Consider the following 24,303-nt stretch of genomic DNA (forward strand, 5'->3'; position numbering starts at 1 on the left):
AGATACCTTACTGAAGTTTCAAGTAGTTTATTCAGTTAAGTAGGTAGATTGTGCATGTGTCTCCAAAGAACTTAGATATTTCATCATAAATCTTCCTGACCTGAGGATACTGCAGTAGATTACTGAATACCATCCTCAACCCCATCAGAACTTTAAAAGAGGCAGAGGACCCTATTATGAGGGACCCCTGCGAGACCCTGAGGGTTCAACTAAAACCAAAATCAGGACTTACAGTAGGACAACAGAAAAAAAAGCATGGGTGTCACTTTTACAATAGATTTCAAAACAATCAGAAAAATCATGACCAACTGGGTGTTGATTGCAGACAATTAACAGCTGGGGAAACTCTTAGGATCCCATCCTTGTTTTGTTTTCAAGAGAGCAACGATGATTAGGGACTGGGTAGAGTGCAAATGCAGACTGGAGGAGAACAACAGAGAAACATAATACACACAGACACACACACACACACACACACACACACACACACACACACACACACACACACACACACACACACACACACACACACACACACACACACACACTCACTCTGCAACTACATAAGCAACAAGGATTACTACTTTTGCCCAGTACTCAGTAGAAAAATCAAGAGCACTTGTTCTGGTAATTCCAACATTGTTTATATGATATACTGTGCATGGTGTCATTGGCGTCAGCTGTTTTTATGTAGGGAAAACTAAATCAAGGTGGCACACCACCTGTCTGACACCAGACTCAAGGTCCTCAAAAACCAACAAGATAAGCACTGCTGTGATTTTCCAGACCAGTAGTGGTAGTTTCTATTTCCAAATCCTGGGCAAGCTCACTGTGGTTTCACTTGAAGGAACAAAAATGTCATCCTCAAAAAAAAAAAAAAAAAAAAATCTAATTTAAGCTGTCAGATCATGCTGGAAACCCACCACCACCCCCCTGGTCTAAACTCAAGCATTTCCATCAAAACGTTGCTTGCTCTCAGAAATTTAAAGTGTAAATCATATAGCTGAAATGCCTGTATTGTTTAACCCAGGACTTGGGCTCTAACTTGTAATTGACTGTAACTGCTGCTGTTAATATGAAAAAGCCAATCAAGAAATTAGATCTTTAGATCATTGCATCTACCTTGGTACAGGAACTAGTAACAAGGGAAATAAGCTATTTTGTTTTTTTTTTTTTGTTTGTTTGTTTTGTTTTCCTGATCTCAGGATGGGTACAAACCTAAACAGCAATTATTATAGCAATAACCCACGCCTGGGCGTGGGTAATGATGGATTTACCCATGGTTGGCGTGGTTTGGTCACGAGGGCGAAGCCCGAGTGGCCAAAGAAAGCCAACCGTGGGTAATCAGCATTACCCACACCCAGGCGTGGGTTATTGCTATTATACAATGACATTATTTAAGAAAAAAAATAATTACTTTTCTTAAATAATGGCATTGTATACTGCCTCCTTGCTGCCCTTCCGCAGCTGGAAGGTATTCTGTGGCAGTTCTGATGTACTGCGCACGCGTATGCCTACGCAGTGCATCAGAGCTGAGGGCAAAAGCAACGGAGAAAGCAAGATCTCCATTGCTTTTTACTGTTTCGCTATGTTAAATGGGTTTAACATAGCGAGACAGTTTTGAAAAAAAGCAACAGAGAAAGCAAGATCTCCATTGCTTTTTACAAACTGTTTTGCTATGTTAAATGGGTTTAACATAGCAAGACAGCTTTAAAATAAGCAATGGAGATCTTCGTTGCTTATTTTAAAGCTGTCTCGCTATGTTAAACCCATTTAACATAGCGAGACAGGTTTAAAAAAAAAAGCAATGGAGAAAGCAAGATCTCCGTTGCTTTTTACACACTGTTTCGCTATGTTAAAGGAGTTTAACATAGCGAGACAGGTTTAAAAAAAGCAATGGAGATCTCCGTTGCTTTTTTTAAAGCTGTCTTGCTATGTTAAACTCCTTTAACATAGCAAGACAGTGTTTTAAAAAAATACTTACACTAATGGAAAAAGTCTGGGCGACCGGACCTTTTTCCATTAGTATAAGTCGATTTACAACGTGCACGCTGACCAATCAGCGTGCACGTTTTGGAATATTAATGGGGGGTCATGGTATAATAGGAGTTTGAAAATGCTTTTTACCACATGATGTGTACAGACTTAAGAAGGCAACTTTCAGGAATTTGAAAAATGTTCTACTACTGATTTGGAACTTGGGCTTTCCTTTTGTTGTTAGGAGTAAGAAAATGGGGCCAAACATCTTAGTTTGATTAACAGTGTACATCCATATTGATTACATCAGGCTCTTACATCATCTACCCTGCCCTGGGACCCACAGCACCACCCTCACATCAGGAGATTGGTTAACTGCCCTTCCACTTGATCTCTCCCAGTTTCTATCACTTATCAAGCCAGGCACGAAATAATTTAGCCCTCTTTTGCACTGACTTTAGAACCTGGAACCTGAAGAGAAGAAGAATCTGAACAGAAGAGCTCTGACGTCATCCCCTGGAACCTAAAGAGAGGAAGAATCTGAACAGAAGAGCCCTCACTAACTGCAATACTCAGGAAGAGAGTGGATAGTGCAGACCCCAGACTGGAACACCATCGAACTATACTCTGAGACCAGGGGCATTCTCCCTCTCACTGTGGATATTTCACAGCAACCAGGTATAGATGTTATTGCCACTTGACTAGCATTTAGCAGATTTTTTGTAATTTGCAGTGCAGTGAAAATTGTTATCCTAGGGCCCCGCTCTGCACTGCCACATTCTTATACACTACAGATGCAGTTTGCCTGTGCTCAAAGAATATCTAAGATACTTATTTTTATTAGAGGTTTTGTATACTCTGCAGTTCACTGCTGTACTTAGATTTCTTCTCTTTCAGGTGCATATCCATGAGCTCTGTGACTTGCTTTGATTGTAAGCTATTTCTCTGGATGGATTTTTCAAAAAAATGTGAGTCAACTAGTATGGTTCTAAGTGACTGTCTCCGTGCATTTAAAAAGTACTGTCTTCATCAGGAAGAAGAATGAGCCTTTTATAAGCAGGCACTGTTATATTCTTTGCCAAACAAGGGAAGGTTACTCTGTCATAATGTATTTCAAGAAGTATATGCCCTGTAAAAGTGGGCACAGCTTCTCATATTACATGTGGTACAAGCATTGATAAGGACAAGTCAGACTGGAAAAAGTTCTGTAATAAAGCTTTCATAATTTGTTTCATGGAACATGAGCCCCACAAAGGCAGGCACAGCGTTTCATATTACATGTAATACAAAACAGGCTAATAAAGTCTGGTGTTAGCCTCATAAAAGCAAGCATTTTCAATGATCAAACTGTAAACAACTCTAGTGGATGGATCTGATAAAGCTTAGGTGAGAGTGTTTGCTTAAATATAGTCCTAGAGTCGTAGCTCATGGTGTGTTGTTATTTTTTTGTTTGTTAAAAATAAAAATCTTTTCACGACGAATGAGGTTCCACAAGCTGCCAAGCTAGTAAATGCTCAAGGGTCTTTCATGAATATTCAAATAAGGGACTAATCTTTAAGGGAATGGTTCCTTGTTTTTCCATCTCCCAGATATTCCTACAATCAGCTCACTGGGACCCTCCCACCATTGACTGTAACTGGCTTTAAATAACTGAGCTGTTAAACATAATGTATTAGAACAAGAACACTCATCCATCTGCTTAACTGAATAAACTACTTGAAATTTCAATAAGGAGTATTAATTATTTTAAGAGAGAGTCCTCAGATCTGCTTGCTAAAGTGATTTTCTCTAGACTAATCCTTTGTACTCTGTTTCATGTTAGTCATGTCATCCTCTGAGTCACAGATGGGATATCAGAGCTGACTTGAGCTTTCTCGACTACCTCTGGTTCATGTTAGAAAATAGGGAGGGACCATTACCCCAGTTTGTTAACTATGAGATATTTTTCTTGTTTTACATACAATACTCAAAATTTGCAGCAAGCACAATAGCCCTATAAGTGCTTTCAGCCTTTCCATCCAGTTCTCATCCACTGCAGAACTGTTAAATCATTGCACTCATTGTACCCAGTCTCACAACTTACTTCTGACATTGCCTCCTCAAACAAAAGTATTTCCACCAAATTCATGAGTTCCTCAAAGCATTCCTTACCTCATCCAATGATGTCATCGATTGAGGTTAGCATTTCTTCACCTTGTTAAGTACAGCCTGGGCAGTTTCCTGCCAGCACTTACTGAGTCATAGAATTGTTATCTAGATCCTCTATTAGGCCACCCAGAAGTCATTCCCCATGGCCTCACCAAACTCTTCCCACAGCTGGGCCTCCACTTCAGCAACCACCACAGCTGCTGCCTTCCTGGCCTGTCAGCATCTATAGGCCAGTTCCAAAGAATAACCCCCCCCCCAGCACTGTATGAAAAGCTTCTTTCTTAAAATTCATGGCTGGTGTCTTCTAGCATTTCCAAGGGTTACCACCATGACAAGTCCTGATTTTGGCCACAACTTTTTTGCATCTGCTATGCCTATTAAAGTTTTGAACAATGCCCATTTGAACTCCATGACTCTGGCCTTCAATAGAATATAGGAGAAGCTATTCCAAAGGTTGGAGATGAATTAATCCTGCACAGAAAAGTCTGATAGATGTTCTTTGAATGAGAATGAGCACCTTTCCATCTTAGGTCATGGTTCTTTCTTGGAAAAGAGTGGATTGCTGGATGTGGGTGAAGAGTAACATCTGCCTGCCATAAGTGGAGGTGTTTAAGCATCTCAGGGTCATGGATCAGGAGACTGTCTAGCAGATGGGGTGCAGTTGCAACTGCACTGCAAGCATTTTACTACACTATAGTGTTGAAGAGGGAACAGTGGTCAAGAATGAGGCTCTCATTTTATCGGTCAGTGTCCCTATTGGCATCAACCCCCTTTCTCTGATTTGGTACATGGAGTTGGTGTGTCACATCAACAGTGACTGTCACCTAGAGCCAATGTTCACACTGTTGGGTGGCTAGCATCTCACCTATAATCATTGGAAAAGAAACAATGTAAGTGTGAATAGGGAAATCATAAACTAATTTTCAGATTGGCAACTCAGAATATCCCCCCTACACTATGGTACAGTGATTTCAGAGTTATTATAGGTAAGAAACATGAGTTTGGGGGGTACAGCCCCACTGTAATAACTTTATATAGGTGTAAACTTTTATTTCTCAGACTCGCAGTTTAATTTTTGAAATTCTGGGATTCGTAGTATGGGGTCTTGTTGGAAGCCAGTTGTGAACTGTGGGTGGTGTCCAAAAGGACGAGATCATAGGATCATAGGAGATTACTAGGCTATTGATCCAGAGGTCATTTTAAGCCTAGCCATTTCAACCCAATGTAAAACCGTACAAGTACTAATCAATACCTAATACCCAAGATCATGGATCAAAGTTACAGAAATGAAAATTAAGCTCCTTCATAACGTTTCTGGGATTACACTGCGTGACAGAGATAGGAACATGGTAATCTTGTTGATGTTAGAGAAGTACTGCTCTCAAGACAGAGAGAAGCCAGTTGATGAAGGCTGGGCACCTAGTGAAGCTGTCATCTGGTGCCTCCCATAAGAAGTGTACCTGGCATGGCTTGCTGGTCTCTTCCAGCAAGCCATAAGAAATGTACCTGGCATGGCTTGCTGGTCTCTTTTCAGCAAGCCATAAGAAGTGTACCTGGCATGGCTTGCTGGAAGGAGACCACAGGTTATACCTACAAGATTTTGTTAAGTGGTTGTACCTCTCAGCCGGCCTGAAAACACCTTGGCAATCCTTCAAGAGGACCTGGAGACTGCTACTCGTGATAGGGAAGTCTGGTCTGCCCTACTTAGCTTGCTATCATTATGACCTTCACTTAGGTAAGTGACTTAGACAATGGAAGGCTCTTATACAATGAATCCTTTCATTAATAAATGTCACCTGAGTTCTTACTCCTTGGTTCTTCATTATTGAGTCACTAATATGATCACAATTTGGGACACATTTCTAGAGGAGGCTAAAAGAGTTGTCTTACTGCTGTGTACCTTCACTGCTAAATCTCTGTTAGCTCATTTAATTCTCACTAGCAGGAGGATAATTAACAGCTTTGCTTTCTGAGATTTTCTAAGCCAGGAAACCACTTGCTTCCTGGGGGAGGGGGGTCTCTAACATCCTCTACTGAAAAAACACTTCATCACATTTATAAAATCTGATAAATAGTGTGAGTTACAAAAAATGTCAAACATCATAACTCATTGGTAGACAATGGGCTCTCCACCAATGTAATATAAAGGTCTGTCTGTAGATGCTGATTTGATAGTGCATATTTATGAAAGAAAAGCTGTATTCTGTTTGCCAAAAATAATAGTATTATGGACAAACAAAGGCTTATATCTTTGTAAGTGTGCAAAATAGATCCTAGATATCAGGAACTGTTCACCTGTTCAAGAATTTTCCAATGATGTATGACAAGAGTGGATAGCATACTGCTGTTTTCTGATATTGCCAAATCTATGCAAATTTAGCATATAGTAATTTCACAATATTTCAAAAGTATAATAATCTAATCTATTTGTGTTGGGAGGCAGGAGTCAGTGGCAACATTGTGGGCCTTAATGTTTTGTATGAGACTACACCATTTGTTTACCTGTAAGCCAAACAGCTTTTATGAGATTAAAGCAGTAATAAAAATATAGGTAACAGCCATAACTGTTTTACCAAAAGAGCACTTATACCTCAGAATGTATACACATTACCCACCATGTTTTAATATTATTTTTTACAAACACCCACTGCCTGAATACACCACCCCCACCATGACAGCATCACTCTATTTTTGCATTATTAATGTAAACATGGAAATACAACATATTTTTTCATAACTTTTTTGTAAGTACTTCTTAATAACATCAGCTCAAGTCATCCCATTATGACCATTTCACTGTCATGCTTAGCAAATAATATCAGCTTGTAGATGTCTCAGTTTTATGTATGTACCTTTACTAGGAATTCCAAAATTAGAGTTGGAAAATACCGTAGTATACTTGTGTCTGGAGTACAGGGAATTATCCTGTAAACACAAATATAATAACATAAGGTACACAGGAACTCTGTTTTCCTAATAACTGTACTCTTATAGGAAGCAATGAGTCAATTATTGTATACACGAAAGGTCAGACAAACAGCTGTAACAGAGTTCAGTCTTTGAAGAGTCACATTCATAGTATGCTTGCTTGCTAATTTTGTTTTAAATATAACAGAGATAGGCTACTAACATCTTTTCAGTGAAAGGTGAAATGCAATTGCTGGTCTGTTCTGAATATAAAATATAATTCTGATTGTAATTTTATTGTTAACTCTTTTCCCCAAAAGGATAGAAAGCTGAAAATTAGGGTTGGCATTGCTTATCCAGTTCAAAGTCTTTCACAAAACTTTTGCATAATGCAGCCTTCCTGTATTATAGTTCAGACTCCAAAACATATTATCAACGATTATGACGCAGGCACAGATTCTGGTTGTCTTTTGGGAAACAAAATTAGGTTATTTGCTTCAATATTTGTGTTTTAATATTACTGTTACTCTTATTACACGACAGCTCATTTTTCTTTAAAAAGGATGGTTGTTTGCAGCTTAAAATGGATGTGCTATTTTTAATAAACACCCAAAACATGTTAATTGTATTCTTATTCATGTTGTTTGCTGGCAAATCCCAGCCTTACAAAAGAATAACAGCATAGTTCAGAACTGCTAATTAGAACCTGTATTAAGAAACTATATATCACTTCCGCGGTGGTGCAGCGGTAGCGTTGTTGCCACACAGCAAGAGGTTCTCCCGTTCGATTCTCGGCGGGAGTGCCTTCTGTGTGGAGTCTGCATGTCCTCCCCACAGTAACGTCGAGCTGGCAGTCATTAGCGGACCAGAGTTCTAACCGGGAAAAGCCAAAAGACAACAACATTAAGAAACTATAGATTAAAGCTGCTCTTATTTACTCCTTTATGATGCAGTACCAGGAATGCAGTCTGGCTATTAGCTGACAATTTTCTGGTATGACAAGAAAAAGTACAAAGTAAGAGGTAGTGTGCAGCTGAAAACAAACTGAATAGTCAGTTCCTAGTATAGCCTTACAATAGTTTTGTAACACAGCAGACAACATTCATTCTTCCACACATGCTCTAAAATCAACTTTATCTGGTATAGATTTGCAGGACAACTGGAGCTTATCTGAGCTCACCATGGTTGCAAGGTAGAGAAATTAATTCTGGTTGGGATGCCAGTCAATCACATTATGCAGTCTCACACAGCATACATGCCAATGGTCAATTTCCAGGCTCACCAATTCATTTAATTGCATGTTTCTGGGATGGGTGCAGTGACAACTTGTGATACTTACTACCAATCTTCAGCATTCCAATGAAAACTAAACAAAAACTGAAGAAACTGTACTTTTTTATTTAAAAATAATAGTTGAAATACTCACCATTCTCATTTCTGGGCCTTGAAACTCCATGAATGCTATTGTGTACTTGAGGATGTCAAAGCTCTGTTAGAAAAGAAAGAAATCAGCTTACATGACTCACTGGACTATTTTCAAAACAGTCCAGTGTTAGACTTAGTCAGATGAATAAGATGATTGCACCTCATTACAGACTTCTCTTGCTATGCTGAGAAAAGCAGAAATGTCACTCAAGAAGTGGCTGAATGGGTTGTTGCTGGTTCAAGTTGCCTAAGGTGACTGAGTCAACCTGACAGTGAAAATGAAAGAAGTTAATGGACAGCTGCAGACATACACACATGGAAGTGGGGAGCAATGCTTTTTGTAAGTTTTTTTTTATTAGCACTGTGAGTGCCAATGCCAGACAGTATAAATATATTTTATGGGTCTATATTAGATGCATGAAAAGACTTTAGTGAGAATGCTCACATGAGCGAAAATGCCGGGAATTGAAACCATGATTGTGGGGCCGTGTTACAGTGAGGAGTGGGATATTTGCCCTTTCCTCACTGTAGTGTGATCTCGGAGTTAGAATATATATTTAGCGGGGGTGTGGGGGGCACAGCCCCCCACAATAGCAATTTCGATTACCGGCATTTTCGCTCATGTGAGACTTTGCGGTAAAGTCTTTTCAATTTTATAATATAGACCCATATTTTATTTGTGTGTGTGTGTGTGTGTCTGTTTATGCATATTTGTAAAACTTGTGGGTTTCCAGTAGATATTGAGGATTGCAAACACTAAATAATGACTAGAGTGCCTGACTTTAAAGCCTTCACAAAAAGCATGCTAATACAAAACCTATTCTCGTAGAAAGTAAGTATATAAAAGTGATATATGTCCATGATTTGGGCCTTTGTCCCACATTACTTTTTAGCTTTGTTGCTCTGATTCTTGAGCTAAGATACTGAGAGGTATGCAGGATGAGAGGATTGAAGTGGGTTTCATACTGCATTCTGCCAGCAGTAAACTGAGATAATTCCTGTGTGGCAATTATTTGCGCTTTTATTCATTCATTTAATCAAAACCATACATCTGAGGTGTACAGTTCCAGTCATACAAGTAGCTGTAATAGATGACTCTGTGTGTCTGTGTGTGTATGTGAAGGGCAGTTGCAACTGGTTATACACTTTGTAGTTCTAACGGCAGCAAGCTGAAATTGATAATGCTGTCATTTATTCATTAATTTGATCTCAATATCAGTGGTGTACACTGCCATGTAGTTTGCTGTAATTGGTGGTCATGTGTGTGTGTGTGTGTGTGGGGGGGGGTTAAGATAAATTTCTGTGGACAATTACTGTTATTTTTATTACGCATTGATGCCTGAGCTGTACACAGCCAACAAATTTGGTTGTAATTGCTGGGTACTGGGGCTGCCTGTGGAAGAAAGTGACTGATCCTGCTATCATTTACTCACATTAAACACTTAATATACTGGCTTTGTAGGACTAATGTGCATTTGTATGTTCCAATCTGGAATAATTTACTGTAGCTGCTGTTTGAATCAACAGTTGAAATTAATTGCTGTGATCATTTTTGTATCATAATCAGCCATCTGAGGTTTACTCACCTCAGACAAAAATGTTTCTTTAATTATTGGGGACAGAAGCTGTAGAAGCTGAATGTAGATAAAAGTGACTGATGTTGCTGTCATTTGCTTCAGTTAAATGGTCATTTGTTTGGATTTGCAGGACTAATGTGTATTTGTGTGAAACAATATTTTACTGTGACAACCGTTTATTTGGAACAAATTTTAGGTACATTACTGTGGCCATTTTTTTATCATAATCAGACATCTGAGATGTATGCAGTCAATAAAGTGTATATAATTGCTTGGCATGGGTGTGCTCTGTGGATGACAGTGGCTGATCCTGCAGTTATTTGCCCAGATTAAACAGCCAGTATTCTGGTTTCAGGATGAATGTGCATCTGTGTAAAAGAAACTGTAATACTTTACTGTACCTACTGGTTGTGTGAAACAAATTTGAAATGCATTACTGTAACCACTGTTTTTGGCACAGACATTTGAGATATGCACTGTCAACAAATTTAAATACAAGTGAATGACCCTAGGCCATGGTGGTGCAGCAGTTAGCATTGTCACCTCACAGCAAGAGGTTCCCCTGTTTGATTCTTGGCTGGAGCTCCTTCTGTGTGGAGTGTGCATGTCCTCCCCACGGTCGAGTGATGTTAAAGACATGCAGGTATGTGCGTGTGTGAATGGGCGTGCCTTTTTTGAAGGTTGGGCGTCGGTCTGGCAACTTAGCACCATAAAAATCCACTACCAATCATGAGCTGACTGGAGTTCTGCTGTGGTGACCCCTAATTGGGAAAAGCTGAAAGATTTTAAGACAAGTTAATGACCCTGCCATCATTTGCTCAACTTAAGCAACCATTAGTGTGTTTTTGCAGAACTAGTGTGCATTTAGTGGAAGACAGCAGGAGTACTTTACTGTGGAATTTTTTATCACAATCAGACATCTGATATGTGTACAGTCAATGATGTGGCTGCAATTGATGGGCCGTAAGTGGGCGTTCTGTGCATGAAAATGCCTATGCATGAGGGGGTTGCAGTGTATCTAAAAGTAGTAAGTTGGCCATAATTTCTTTGAGCTTCCATCTCAGTCATACACCAGTAATATATACAGTAAGTGGCTACCTGTGGTGGTCTGGTCAGGATGTTTATGATAGTAATTGACCAGTGGCACAATGGATAGAAAATACCATTGCCATCTTAAAATTCTTAGTTGTTCAAGTGTTTTGCTGTTATTCCTTCTGTTTAGAGTCTGCATGTAGTCCCTGTCTCTGTGCAGGTTTTATCCATATGTTCTGCTTTCCTCCCCAGACCATCAGCCAGAGTCACAGTTAAATTGGTGTGAAGGGAGCAGCTACCCTGGGTGAAAGGTTTTTGGGGATGCTATTGGGAGATGAGATGGGTTGATACTGTATTACTGGCATTCAGAAATGAATGCCAATAGTGTATTTCCAGTCAGGGCTGGAACACTTTAGTACTTTGTGTGTGGTATAAGATGTAGCAAGCAGTTTGCTGCATGTTTCAAACAAGAAAGGTTTTTTTTGGGGGGGGTAATTTGGGGACTGGCACAGGGACACAAAATACAGAGCTACAGTTCTGCTATCAGATGTATAATGTACGTCTGTGGCTATTTCTTCCCAATCTAATACCAGAAAGGTACATAGAAGTTGCCTATCTTTTTCAGAGGTGTTGATAGGGAGGCACACATTATTCCCAGATAGGCTTTGTAAGCATTTTTCTTTTCAGAATACTGGAATTACTGTTTTGTCTACTTTGAACACAGATTATTTTTTTCTTTGAGTGAAAAGTAAGACTGAGTTTGTTTTCCTTACTCATGATTTTTGCTCAGGCCATCATTGGAGCAAAATGTTGGAAAAGCTGTAAGATGTAAATTTGAGGATCTAGAACCCTTATTTCTGGAGGGCCTAGCAGCTCCAAGACCTCTGATTTAATTTAGATATGTCCTCCATACTTACAACAGAGTAGTCTTAGAAACTTAGGATGTGTTAAAGAATGGAGAAAAGAACTACAAAGTAACACAAAATATGAGAAAACAAGAAAGAAGTAATCTTTTGTCTGGATGGTGTGGGACCAGGATTGGTCAAAATTGGGAAGGGACACAGTTATTGCAGGGGATACCAGTATACAAGAGTGGTGTCCTATAGAGACCTTTCATTTTACCTGTGATTGGCCTTATTGGTCACAGTCAGACATCCAAGGTACATATAGTCAATTAAGTGGCTACAATGTTTGGGTATGGAGGTTCTCTGTGGTTGAAACTGACTGACCTCATCTTTTGTTTCATCACAAGAAAATATCCATTCAGCTGTTATAATATAGTCCCACCCTATTTCATTCAGTTGCTTCCTGCAGCTATCTTGCTGTTTTGTGAAACTTTTCACCCACCGTCTGTTGATTGTTTGTTCCATCTGCAGTCAGTTTTTCCAATTCATTCCTCATCATTGGACTAAGAGTCAGCTGTGAGGGGCAATCATTCAGACAGACATCAGTGGTGATTCAGAGATTTTCTTGCCTTTCTCCTAGCCTTAACCTGCATGTACCTTGTTGAGACATTGGAGAGGGACATGCAATTGGCAGCCTCCAAAGGCTGTTCCCTGTCTTTTACGAGGAACATTTTCCTCAAGCAGCTCTTCCACTTGTAGTGTGGCAGGAGCAGTGGTTTCCCTGGTCTCCACCAGGAAAATTTTACCACTTAGCATAGTCCTGAACAGGAGCAACCCCCCCCCCCCCCAGGGGGAGGCAGGTGGCCTACACCCCTTCATGCCTACTCTTCCCTGTTTGGCTCCTCCAGTGCAAGGGTCACTAATCAAACTCCACAGTCACCTGTGTTACAGTCAGAATCCACCCCTCTGCAGCCAAAAGGCAGAATATCTCCCCTTTTGCTTCCAAGTCACCAGCCACCACTGTATGTGGGTATAAACCAGACCAATAAGTAAAAAGTCTACAAGGGACAAAAGGAATGTATGCAGACTTCATAAAGGAAGCACCCTAGCCTAGAGCCAGTGTAAAGAACCAAGTGCTTCAAGGAAGCAGTATTAACCATCGCACTACTGTGTACTGTGTCTGTGTGGCATGCAACAATTTAAATATATGGAATAATCAAACTGTAACTGACTAGTTAACAGTGTAGACAATGCTTTCTTCCCACCTTCTGGCATTCAAGCATAGATTGCATTATAAACCTGTAAAATGTTAAGTGTTGTTTGTTGTCACTATCAAAGAGTTCTCTAGTCCAGCTCATTTTATCCATTTAAGATTATGTATGCCTATGTATTCCCATGAATTCTGCTGAACTCTGTAATTTCTTTCCTGGGAATTCAGGTTATAAGGGATCAAAAATAAATCACTTGGCCTATTAACAAATTATTAAATTAATATATTGATTTCATAGAAGTATGCAGAACTGTAAAGTCAAGATAAAAATGAATTTCTTATGTTAGGACAGGAAACAGGGCATGAAGCACGAATAGGGCAGCTGCTTATTGATTCAACTGTATAACAGGAAAATCAGTAAGTTCTGTACATACCAAAGTAAATAAATAAATGTGCAAATAAACAGGTGAGTCAATGGAGAGAATACATATTCTTAGATTAATAGTCATATTGCACTACACTGCACTACACCGGTGAAAAATGCTTTCCAGTAAGGGCAGAAGGTCACCATTTCTGGCCATAGAAATATATAGTTTACCAGCAGATAAAAACTACATTTCCCAATGCATTTGCCCTTTCTGTTACATGTGCTATATTTCCAACCTATCTCACAGCTTATTCCCACCTCCTTGCATCCCTACATTCCCAGCCTTTGTAAGGAAGGGTTTATGCCTATGCCGTAAAGTTTTGAATTGAGTCACTGTTTTTGACCCTTCTATTTTTTCATGAAGGCTGTTCAAATAGTTTACTACCTTTCTGTGAAATAATAATTCGTAAATGTGTGCTATCAGCTGCCAGACATGTAGTCTTAGACTGTGTCCTCCTGTTCTATTCCACTTCCTTTTTAAATATGTTACGCACTTGGACTGCACATATTCCATTGAAGACTTGTATGATACACCATGGGCAATGGAGAATACATTGGCTGCTAGTACTTATTCTGGTAACATCAAATGGTTCACAAGTTCCATTACCAATCTTAGGATCTACTAGCCTTCAAGAAGCTTGATTGCAGTAACACCGTGTTGATACATTACACTTTCCATATAAATATCATGAATGTTTATAAAGAAAATTTATGACTGACGTCTGAATATAAGTTGAAGCTTTCTCCATAATCTTAGAATGTGAACCCATCTCCCAATTTAGTTCTCATGTCATGGTGACTGTATTTGGTGAATGAATATGCCCTTCTAGCCTTCTGAAAAGGTTTTAAATATAAATATATATGGGTCTACTATACATGATTGAAATTTCAAAAAGCCGAAACCCATATGGCCGAGACCATATGTTCGACTTTTGAAATTTCGAACATGTAAAAAATAAAAAAATAAAAACCTACCTACATGTTGCTAACAGGGGGACAAGCCCCCCACACCCACAGCCCCTGCTATTTAAATATACCAACTCCGAGATCACACTACAGTGCGGAAAATGGAAATTTTCCCATTCCGCACTATAGAGAGCTGTCCAGTCAGAACGTTCAAACTTCCAAAAGTCGATCATATGGTCTTGGCCATATGAAACTCGGCCTTTTGGAAGTTCGATCATCTGTAGGGGACCCATATATATATATATATATATATATATATATATATATATATATATATATTATATATTATATGTATATATATATATATATATATATATATATATATATATATATATATATATATATATATATATATATATATATATATATATATATACACATTCTCTGGTCTGATTTTCCATGCCTGAACTTTCATCACACTTTCCCTTACAGACCAGGCAAATGCCAACTCTACGTAAACTATAAAAAGAGACTATAAAGAAAATTCCAGAAGACTTTCGGAATACTTCACGTTTTTCAATCTATGACTTTTCTACTAAAGAATCATTGTGCCATTTTACATTGTTTCAGGTAGCTTATTTGTAGAATACAGAACACAGTGTTGTATTCAATATTGGTTCAGATATTGGTTCAGATCATTAGAGAATAAATTTGCACAATGATTAGCACTTCTCATCAAACTTTTAGAGTGAAGTGAAACAGTTTCGAGACAATGTACAACTCTGAATGAAATTTTATCTCCCTGCAATGGAAGATACTTTTTTAGCCAATGCTCCTCTTTACCTATTATTTTATTTCTACTTCCCAGGGCTAACTAAGTTTGAATTGCTCATTCTTCAATCACTTCCTGATATTTGCATTTTAGCTTCCCAAATCTGTATACTAGATATGAAGTGAGACTAGTAGAAGACAGTTTGAGTTCCTCCATTTTCCAGGGCAGTTACCCTTCTACATGAAAAAGGTGTTGATGCTTATTCCTCAAAACGTGTGACAGTCCTTGTTTCAAAGGGGGTTGGGGTTGGTGTTATGGTTAAGATACCTTACAAACACAAGGTACAGGGTTTGAATCTCACCTTTGAAAGGGAAATTAGCTAGGCTTAAAATGGCACCTAAGCGCAGCTAGCATAGTACTTACCAATGAACCTATTAACCAAATACTGCCAACTCTTTTTTATCCTCCTCGCACAAATGCAATTCTCTTGTCCCCTGTCCTGCCTCAAAGAAATAGCTGTAGTACCCTCTATTAAGAAGTACATTTTGACTATGGCATCCTTTCCCATTATCAGTGTGGTTTAATATAAGATTATAAACTCCGGATGATGTTTGGCTGCTGACTGAAATCTTCAGTAAAAATAGATAAGGTGCTTCTAATTGCTGACATGTGACAATCAAGTCACATGTTTCTTGAAGAGATATTAGGTGAAGATAGTGTGACTGAAGTCTATATGAATGGTTGCATAAATAGTTATATCTGTGTAGCCTTAAAGTTGAAGTGAATATCACATCTATCCTGGCTTCCATTTGTGGTCCAAGAAGGGTTAGTGCTAAACACACTGTTTTTTTCTTTCTTCATTAGCTTGTTGATTATCAGCTTACCAGAGATCCAGTTCATCATATGCCAATGATCTGGTGTCATAGAAGATGCACATCACTACAGATGAGATCAAACATATAAACATAAAGGGGTCCATGTCATAACACTGAATCTTCATTTCACTGAAACTCAAATGGTTGAATCCATTTCATTGAAAACTCATTTCACCAAAATCTCATTTAACTGAAAATCTTCTGCACAAGAAATATGTCCTAAAAACATGTTTTTACAGAAGGGGCAAGTCCCCCTGCACCCTGCCTTAGTTATACATACCAACTCCATGATTACACAACTGCAGAGGAAAGAAAAGAAAAAAAAAAAAAACCACCACACACAGTGAATCAGTGCTCAGCAGCAAAACGAGACATCTACAGATCCGGGGGTACAACATGATGCTGAACATCTCATTTTAGTTCCCCTTCAAAACATCAAATACTTACATTATCGAATCCCACTTCGTTGAGCCTGACTTCATCAAATCTTCATTATATCGAACTCCCAGAACTACAAAAGTAGACCCCTGGTAAGGAATCACTTGGCCACCATGGTGAACTCTGCCCTTCTTCCACTGTAGTGCGATCTCAGAGTTGGTATATTTAGTTGGGGGGGCAAAGCCCCCCAGTTGTAGGGGTTTTGCTTTGCTGTTTGTTGTTTTGTCCTGGTGGTCGAGTGGTTCCTTACCTGGGGTTCATTTTAGAGTTCTGGGAGTTCGATATAATGAAGATTCAATGAGGTCAGCACAACGAAGTGGGATTCAATAATGTGACTGTTCGCTGTTTTGAAGTAGACCCCTCATTTTACACATACTCTGTTAGACTCCCTTTCTTGGGCGGTATAAGCCAGGGAACCTTGTTGGCTAGGCTTACTTAGGCCCTTGGGCCGATAGCCTAGTACCTACCTATGAGGCTATAAACCTCTTAACTCCTATGACTAGAAATGACACCATGGCTTACTTTCCATACATTTGTACACTTTTCTATGAAATGGGTTGTTTGTTAGTTGCTAATGCATTCTTTTAAAAACCCAGTGTCTATCTGCAGTGTACGATATTTTGACATTTAATGTCTGTAATTCTCAGTGAATTAGGACAGAGCAGGACAAGGTGCAAAATGTGACAAAATTAGGAACATCCTGCAAAATCAACAATATTAGAGAGGTCTGTAATACCTCATACAACTTAATGTGAGAAAAAATAACACCCATGCAATAAAAGCAATTCATCTTTTCCCACTCACTTCACAAATAAAATCATGCAAAGCTACAATAATGATAAAGCAACAATCATTTTCTCCTGCTAACCCCTATACCCTGCAGTTATAGCAACTTTTTTGCTTGTATGCACATCTCAGAGATATCCAGCTCTGGCTGTATTGACTGCAATAAAACAAACCAAACGCAAAATAATGACCAGTTGGCCACATGATGTATTTCCAGAGCCAAATCATAGTCAAATGGGGACCTAGACAAGGTAGTGCAATAGGACCCCACCATATCAATATTTGTTTCCTTTACAGTCTGTCCCCAGTTTACATAAAATATCTTGTCAGCCTGGACCATGACTACCTTGATAAAAGTATTAAAACCCCCTCCAGAATAAAAAAAAAAACTCATTCTACTGCAGCACATCTACAACTGTTTTTCACTTCTGAGTCGACAATCATTTCTTGTTTGATAGTCACTGGTTTCCTGCTCCAGCAATGGGCAGAACACCCATGAATTGATTGGTTAAATGCACCAGCTGCATTCATAGGACTCTGCACCTGCTTTCAGTAGGGTCACTGTGAGACATTTGTCTTTTTACTTTTTATTTTTTTTAAGTAAGTAACATTTTTCATTTATGAAAATAAATAGAATAATGGCCCTGTTCAAAGCAGTCATAGTTGGGACTAACATTCAATATTCTGTGAGAAGCTGCAATATTTTTTGCTCACAAAACAGGGGAAATGGTTTGATAGTACAACAGATCCATTTGGCTAAGAATTACCCAGCGGTTTTGTGCCTTCCAAATCTATACTTCTCTAAATACCTCGTAAATATGTAACTGGTTATAAATATTTGATTTCAGAATATGCACAAGACTGTGGTAACTTATTCCAGTGTACTACATGTTATTTCATAGGTTCATAGGTAGATACTAGGCTATCGGCCCAAGGGCCTACGTAATCCTAGCCAACAAGGTTCCATGGCTTATGCCACCCAAGAAAGTTATTTTCCTGTGCTACTGTCGAGCAGAGACACAGAAGTGATCCCCGGGGTGTATTTCCTATTTCCCATCCACTCATTAAGATTTTTCTTAAAGAGTGCTAATGAAGAACTTTGCTTGACATAGATGGGTAGCTTGTTCCAAAGTATAGGTAATCTCTGGGACAGGAATCTATCCCTTCAGCATGTCCTGTTTATTGTGGTGACAAGGTTTAGGTCCCTAGAGCATGTAGCTCGGAGGGATTGGGATTTCTTTAAGTGCAACATGTCCAACAGCTCTGGGTTTGACATAGCTTTATATGTTAGGCAGAGATCACCTCAGAGTAGGCGATATGCTATGGAGTAAAGATGGAGATTTTTTAGACGGTCAGTGTAGGGCATTTGAGGCCAGTAATCCTCTTTGTGAGGTACTTCTGTGGCCTTTCCAGCTGCTGCAGATGTCTTGTGAGATATATTCCAAAAGGGGCGTTGTACTCTATAATGGGTCTAATGAGTGTCGAGTAGAGGTGAACAATGACCTCTTTTTTCCTGGATGAGAACCCTTTTATGATGAGGTGTGCCACATAGAAGGACTTCCTGACTACTGTGGCAATGTGACTATCAAAGGAGAGACTACTGTCCACCTGGGTCCCAAGGTCTCTTATCACGCATTCGGTGTTAAGTAGATTGCTGCCTATGTGGTAGTTCATGGGTACAGAGTTTTTATCAAAGGGGATGACACTGCACTTTTTGGCATTGCGCTTGAGGCTATGGCTCTGACACCAGGCATCTGTCTCAGTGAGGCCCTTCTGTAGGATGTCCACATCATTTGGGGACTTGACTATGGCTCCTAGTTTGCAGTCATCTGTGAACGTCATTAGCCAGAGGCCTTCTGTGTTAGCCTGTACTTCAGAGAAGTAGATACCAAACAGGAGAGGTCCCAGGATTGAACCCTGTGGTACTCCACTTGTCACTGCTTTGAGGTCAGATTTGGAGTCTGCAACTTTTACAGTGTGGGTTTTGTCAGTGAGCCAGTTGGCAACCCATCTTGTGATGTAGGGATTTATACGTAGTTTAGTGAGTTTAGCTATAATTCCAGAATGGGGATGGTGTCGAAAGCTTTGGGGAGGTCAAGATAGGCTGTGTGAACCACCTTACCCTCATCCACGGCTTTGGTGACTGCCTCAAAGAAGTCAATCAGTTTCAGGAGGCATGATCTGCCTTTCACAAACCCGAACTGGATGGGATCCAGAGTTTGGAGGTTACCAATGTCTTTGTTTATGAGTTCCATGATGATATGTTCCATGGCCTTGCAGACAAGGCTCGTCAGGCTAATAGGTCGATAGTTCCCGGGATCAGTGGTGACTCCCCCTTTGTGGAGTGGGATAACTGTTGCTGTGCACCATTCAGTGGGCACAAAGCCTGATGCAAGGCTATTATTAAACATGAGGCTTAAGTGGGGAGCCAGTTCGTTCTGAAGTTCATTTAAAACGCAGCCTGGGATGTTGTTCTGTCCCATGGATGCTGTGTTTTTGGCTTTAGAGAGTGCAGCTTTTACCTGCATTGTTGTGATTACAGGGACTCTGCATTCTTCCTGTATAGATATGGGCCCTTTAGGGGGTGAGAGGGGGGTAAAGTTAGCACTGAACCTATCTGCCAGGATGTTGTCAATATCAGTTGATTCTGTAATTTTTGTGCCTTTGTGCTGTAACTCAGAGCAGATCTGGGTGTTGCCATCTAGATTCTTGACATAGCTATAGAATGCTTTGTGGTTGTCCTTGGATTTAGTGGCAATTTTGTTTTCGTAGCTAGCTTTGGAGGATCTTATAAGGGATCTCAGCTTCTTACTGAGGCTGACCAGGGAGCACCTCCACTCATGGGATTTTACTCTCTTTTGCAACAGTTTCTTCCTTCTGTTGTACAGTTTGTTTATGGCAGGGGACCACCAGATTGGCTTCCTTTTTTTGGAGGATAGCATCTTGGTTCTGTTTGGGATAGCACGATCCATGCACTCGTGTAAGTGCTTATAGCATGCATTTGTGTAGGATTCAGCAGTTGTAACTGTATTGTCCACCTGCATGGGTGTCATGAAGTTCACCGCTTCTGTCTTAAGAGGCATGAAGTTGGCTTTGGAGAAATTTTTTACTGTGGTTTCCTTAATGGAGGGTGGGGGTGAGATGTGGCTATCAAGGGTGAGAAGCTTATGGTTGGATCGGACCAACGAGGAGTTGACTTCAGGTGTGGAACACCGGTCACTCATGTTGGTAATGACTAGGTCTAGGATATTTGTTGCCCCTGGTGAGGGTGTGGATAAGTTGATCTAGAGCATTGGAGTTTATGAATTCCAGAAAGCGTTGAACTAAGGAATTGGTACATGAGTAGTTTTCCTAGTTAATGGTGGGGTATTTAAAGTCGCCCATTATTCGGGTGTTTGGTTGAACCCTAATATTTTCCAGTACATTAAGAAAAGAGGAGTGGAAATCCTGGGGCATGGTGGGATATCTGTAGCAAGCTACAATTTGGATTGCAGTTTTGCCCAGAGTTAGTTGCACTTGGATAACCTCGGATGCATTATGCTGAGCAACTAGCCTGGAGGTGTGGATATCCTTAATAAATATGGACACACCTTCGCCTTTGGTATTTCGGTCCAGGTTACATGGCCAAAAAGTGTGGTATGAGTTATAGCCTGGTAGTGCAGGGGTGCTCTCTGGAGCCTTGAACCGGGTCTCAGTCACTGCACAGATATCAGTGTTATCCATTTTAAGGAGTGCCTCGAGTAAGTGCATTTTGAGATTTAGATGTCTAGCATTGAGTAGCATTACCCTCAGTTTTTGCTTGCCTGTTCCTGTTATGGTGGTGAATTTGTTATTTGAACCCTGCCTAAAAAAGGCACTATAGGGGCAGCAAGAGCCTTAGCCAGTATCTGGAATCCCAGGGGCAACAGGTGCAGGCCATCTGTGGCAAAGCATCGTGGTCTGTCGACCATGTCATCCCAAGCAGACAGATACTGGATCCCCTTAGAATGACACCAGAAGCTTAGCCAATTGTTGAAGTCAATCATTTTGTCCTTGTACTGTGGTATCATTCTGGGCTATGGCAGTATGCTACTCAGGGCTAGGATCATACCTGCCTGGGCTACAAGATCGGACAGCTCTTCCATGTCTGTTTTCATGTAGTCCAGGGAGGTACGTCTGAGGTCATTCACACCAACATGGACAATGACAGAGTTATATTTGTACTTGGTGTGGAGTGACCTGAGTGCATGGGTTATGTGGTGGACCCTGGCAAACAACAGACAGCTGTCAGTAACCTTCTCCTTGTTTAGCCTGGTGAGTGGGACATCAGTGTGCCTGACTATAGAGTCAGCTATGAGTAGTTTGTTGGGTATGTTGTTTTGCCTTATTGGATGTGGTTGAGTGGCACACTGAGTCTGTGGGCTATGTGTCATTTGGGTTGTGTTGGGGGATGGAGGTTGCTTGCGTTTCTGCTTTGGAGGTCTCTGTTGCTTAGACAGATTATTATTGAGAGCCTTCGCGAATGTTTTTGTGTTACTATGTGTGGATTTTTGTGGTGTAGATTTAGTGAGACTATGTGATGAGTGTGGTGTGGTGCAAATATTTACCTTCTCCTCATGAGTGTAAAGTTCAGTCTTGGTTGGAGAGAACTTTACCTCCAGTTTGGCTAGATAAGTGCATCTCTCACAGGCTGTAGTTTTGGGTGGTAGGAGGAGAGGGTTGTCTGTGTACCTGAGGCAATTTCTACATTGCCTCAAGATGCCCAGATTTATCAGATAGACACGAGAGAACACTGGGAGCTGACCCTTGTACATGCCTGAATAAAAACTATTTTCCTCTAGATAAGTAATTATGTAATGTAAATATGAGGACAGGATGTAAAGGGATAGGGCAAGATTGCCACAGAAGCCCTCCTTGATCATCTAGGTTACTAATCAGGAATCATGGTAGCTGCAAAGAATGCATAGCAGAATAGTAAGTAAGGGCTTAAATGGGTTAAGCATGGACAGCTGATAAAGAAAAGGAGTTGCCTGAAGCTGTCAAACTGGAAAAGGTTATACAGAGTTAGGAAAATGTTAAGGGAAGTAAGGCAGTTACTGAATACCTAAAATGAAATTAAGGAGGATTGCCTAGAACTGGTTCTCTATGAATTAGCAAGGGAAGACACCTGCTTGAGCTTAATATGAAAACGTGTGGGAGAATAGATGTGAGAAAGGGAACTGCTGGCTCTAACATGATTCTGGAAATAATTGTGTTGCAGACCGAAAATGAACTGATGGTCCCCCCACCTTGGGATATCTGAATTTTGCCTTTTTAATATTTATTTATTTATCTTTGTTTACCAAGAAAGTCTGACTGAGATAAAATCCATTTTCAGTGGAGGCCTGGGGAGAACAGCTCCACATGTAACACTAGTTTTGACATATTCATAAAATACAGTTACATGAAATTAGAGGGAATACAAACTATAGGTCAGTGTACATACATGAGAGAAAAGGCTTTACAATAGCTTACATAGACATCATTTGGAAACTGTGCATGTACATAGTTTGCATAGGTATATACAATGTTGAACATTCATTAGAAATAAATACAGGCTTGTATATTTGTATATAGCAAAGAGAGATATAACCTTTCAGTCGATACTGTAATATTACCTTCAATTTATAGCAATTAAAATAATGAAAAGAAGAGGCAGCTTAACTTATGGAAATATTAGAAAGAGGGAAGGTGGTTAATGAAATATAACATGATATTTTTATATGAGAGCAAATATGAACTTTTCATCAAGAGTATGTGATAGATGGGTAGATAGTGTCAAAGATGCACATTGTGAAATGTAGTTTAACACCACTGGAATGAAAATGATTGGGGTTTACAGGGGTTTAACTTCCATAGCTATCCTAATAGCCTGGTTAGAGCCAAATGTCATCCTTTTCAGGCAAAAGCATGGATGGTATAGAAAATACTATTCAACAGTCGCAGCCCAAGACATCACTAAAGGGGACACTGCTATGATGGTAAGAAGGCTGAGTTTGGTTAAACTGATAAACATCAGATGTTCTTTGTGTTTCACTGTTGCAGTCATCAACTGTGGGGTTATCTCTACTGTTGTAGCCCTCGGCCAGCCTGAATACCAGAGTCAATGTTTTTCTGCGTTGGTTGCTGTCACCTGTAGTCTGACATCAGATCATCAGTACTATAAAGCAAGGCAGCCAATGCCATTACACCAGTCTTTCTTACCATGGAGCCCGTAGCAGAAGCAGTTCGCAAGTGTTTAGGTCGGTCGCTAGCAGAGTTTGAATTACAGCTGAACTTCTAAAGCTAAGTACCCCATTGGGGATCCTTTTTTCTTACACTAACCGATGTTCAAAAAAAAGTTAACAATTGTCTTGCCTGTGGAAAGCAGATCCCACACCAGGACTTCCATTCATACTGTGTCACTCATTTAGGCCCAGACCATGACGTCCCCCGTTGCTGGTTTTGTGCCCTCTTTAACGTGAGAAACATTCGCCGTAGAGCTCTTATTGTAGACAGGTATTTTCGTCTTACGTCTTCGCATTTCAAAATCACGTCCATCAGCCAACAATCCATGGACATTCTGAAGAAATGCAGAGTTAAAGATAGAGACAGACCACACAAGGCTAAGCCTTCTGACGACTCTACCACTAAGCAGGTCATCAGTTCTCCAGAATTCAGTGAGGTGCTTTCGCAGCCCCTGATGCCCGATTTGATATCTATGCAGGCCTCTACCGAGACCCTTTTGGAGTCTGGTATGCCACAGAAATCTTATTCATCTTCCATGCTTTGGCTGTCTCTGCCTCGGTTGGGTCCGGAGCTGCGACGCAGGCACCGGCTTCCGAGGAGGCCTCTCGCACTACTGAATCTAGACAAAAAAAACAACGTCTTCTCATCCGGCTACCATTTCTCTCAGACTGATGGATACTTTTAGGCCTAGAAACCAGGCCACCCTAGAAAATCTGCCTCTAGCCACCATCT

General features: G+C 40.1%; 1 protein-coding gene across 1 annotated transcript in view; it reads right to left on the reverse strand.

Moving 5' to 3' along the window:
* Positions 1-24,303, reverse strand: part of LOC122800455 (vicilin-like seed storage protein At2g18540) — a gene marked incomplete at its 5' end in the record, with an annotated part of 92,515 nt that overhangs the window by 27,245 nt on the left and 40,967 nt on the right. Inside the window, 2 exons of the mRNA XM_044069899.1 lie at positions 6,978-7,050; positions 8,459-8,521. Of these exons, the coding sequence (XP_043925834.1) occupies positions 6,978-7,050; positions 8,459-8,521 (136 nt within the window). The remainder of the gene's footprint in view (positions 1-6,977; positions 7,051-8,458; positions 8,522-24,303) is intronic.

The sequence above is a fragment of the Protopterus annectens genome, chromosome 4.part0 (genome assembly GCF_019279795.1).
Source record: "Protopterus annectens isolate FY-2018-M chromosome 4.part0, PAN1.0, whole genome shotgun sequence".
Lineage (NCBI taxonomy): Eukaryota > Metazoa > Chordata > Ceratodontiformes > Protopteridae > Protopterus > Protopterus annectens.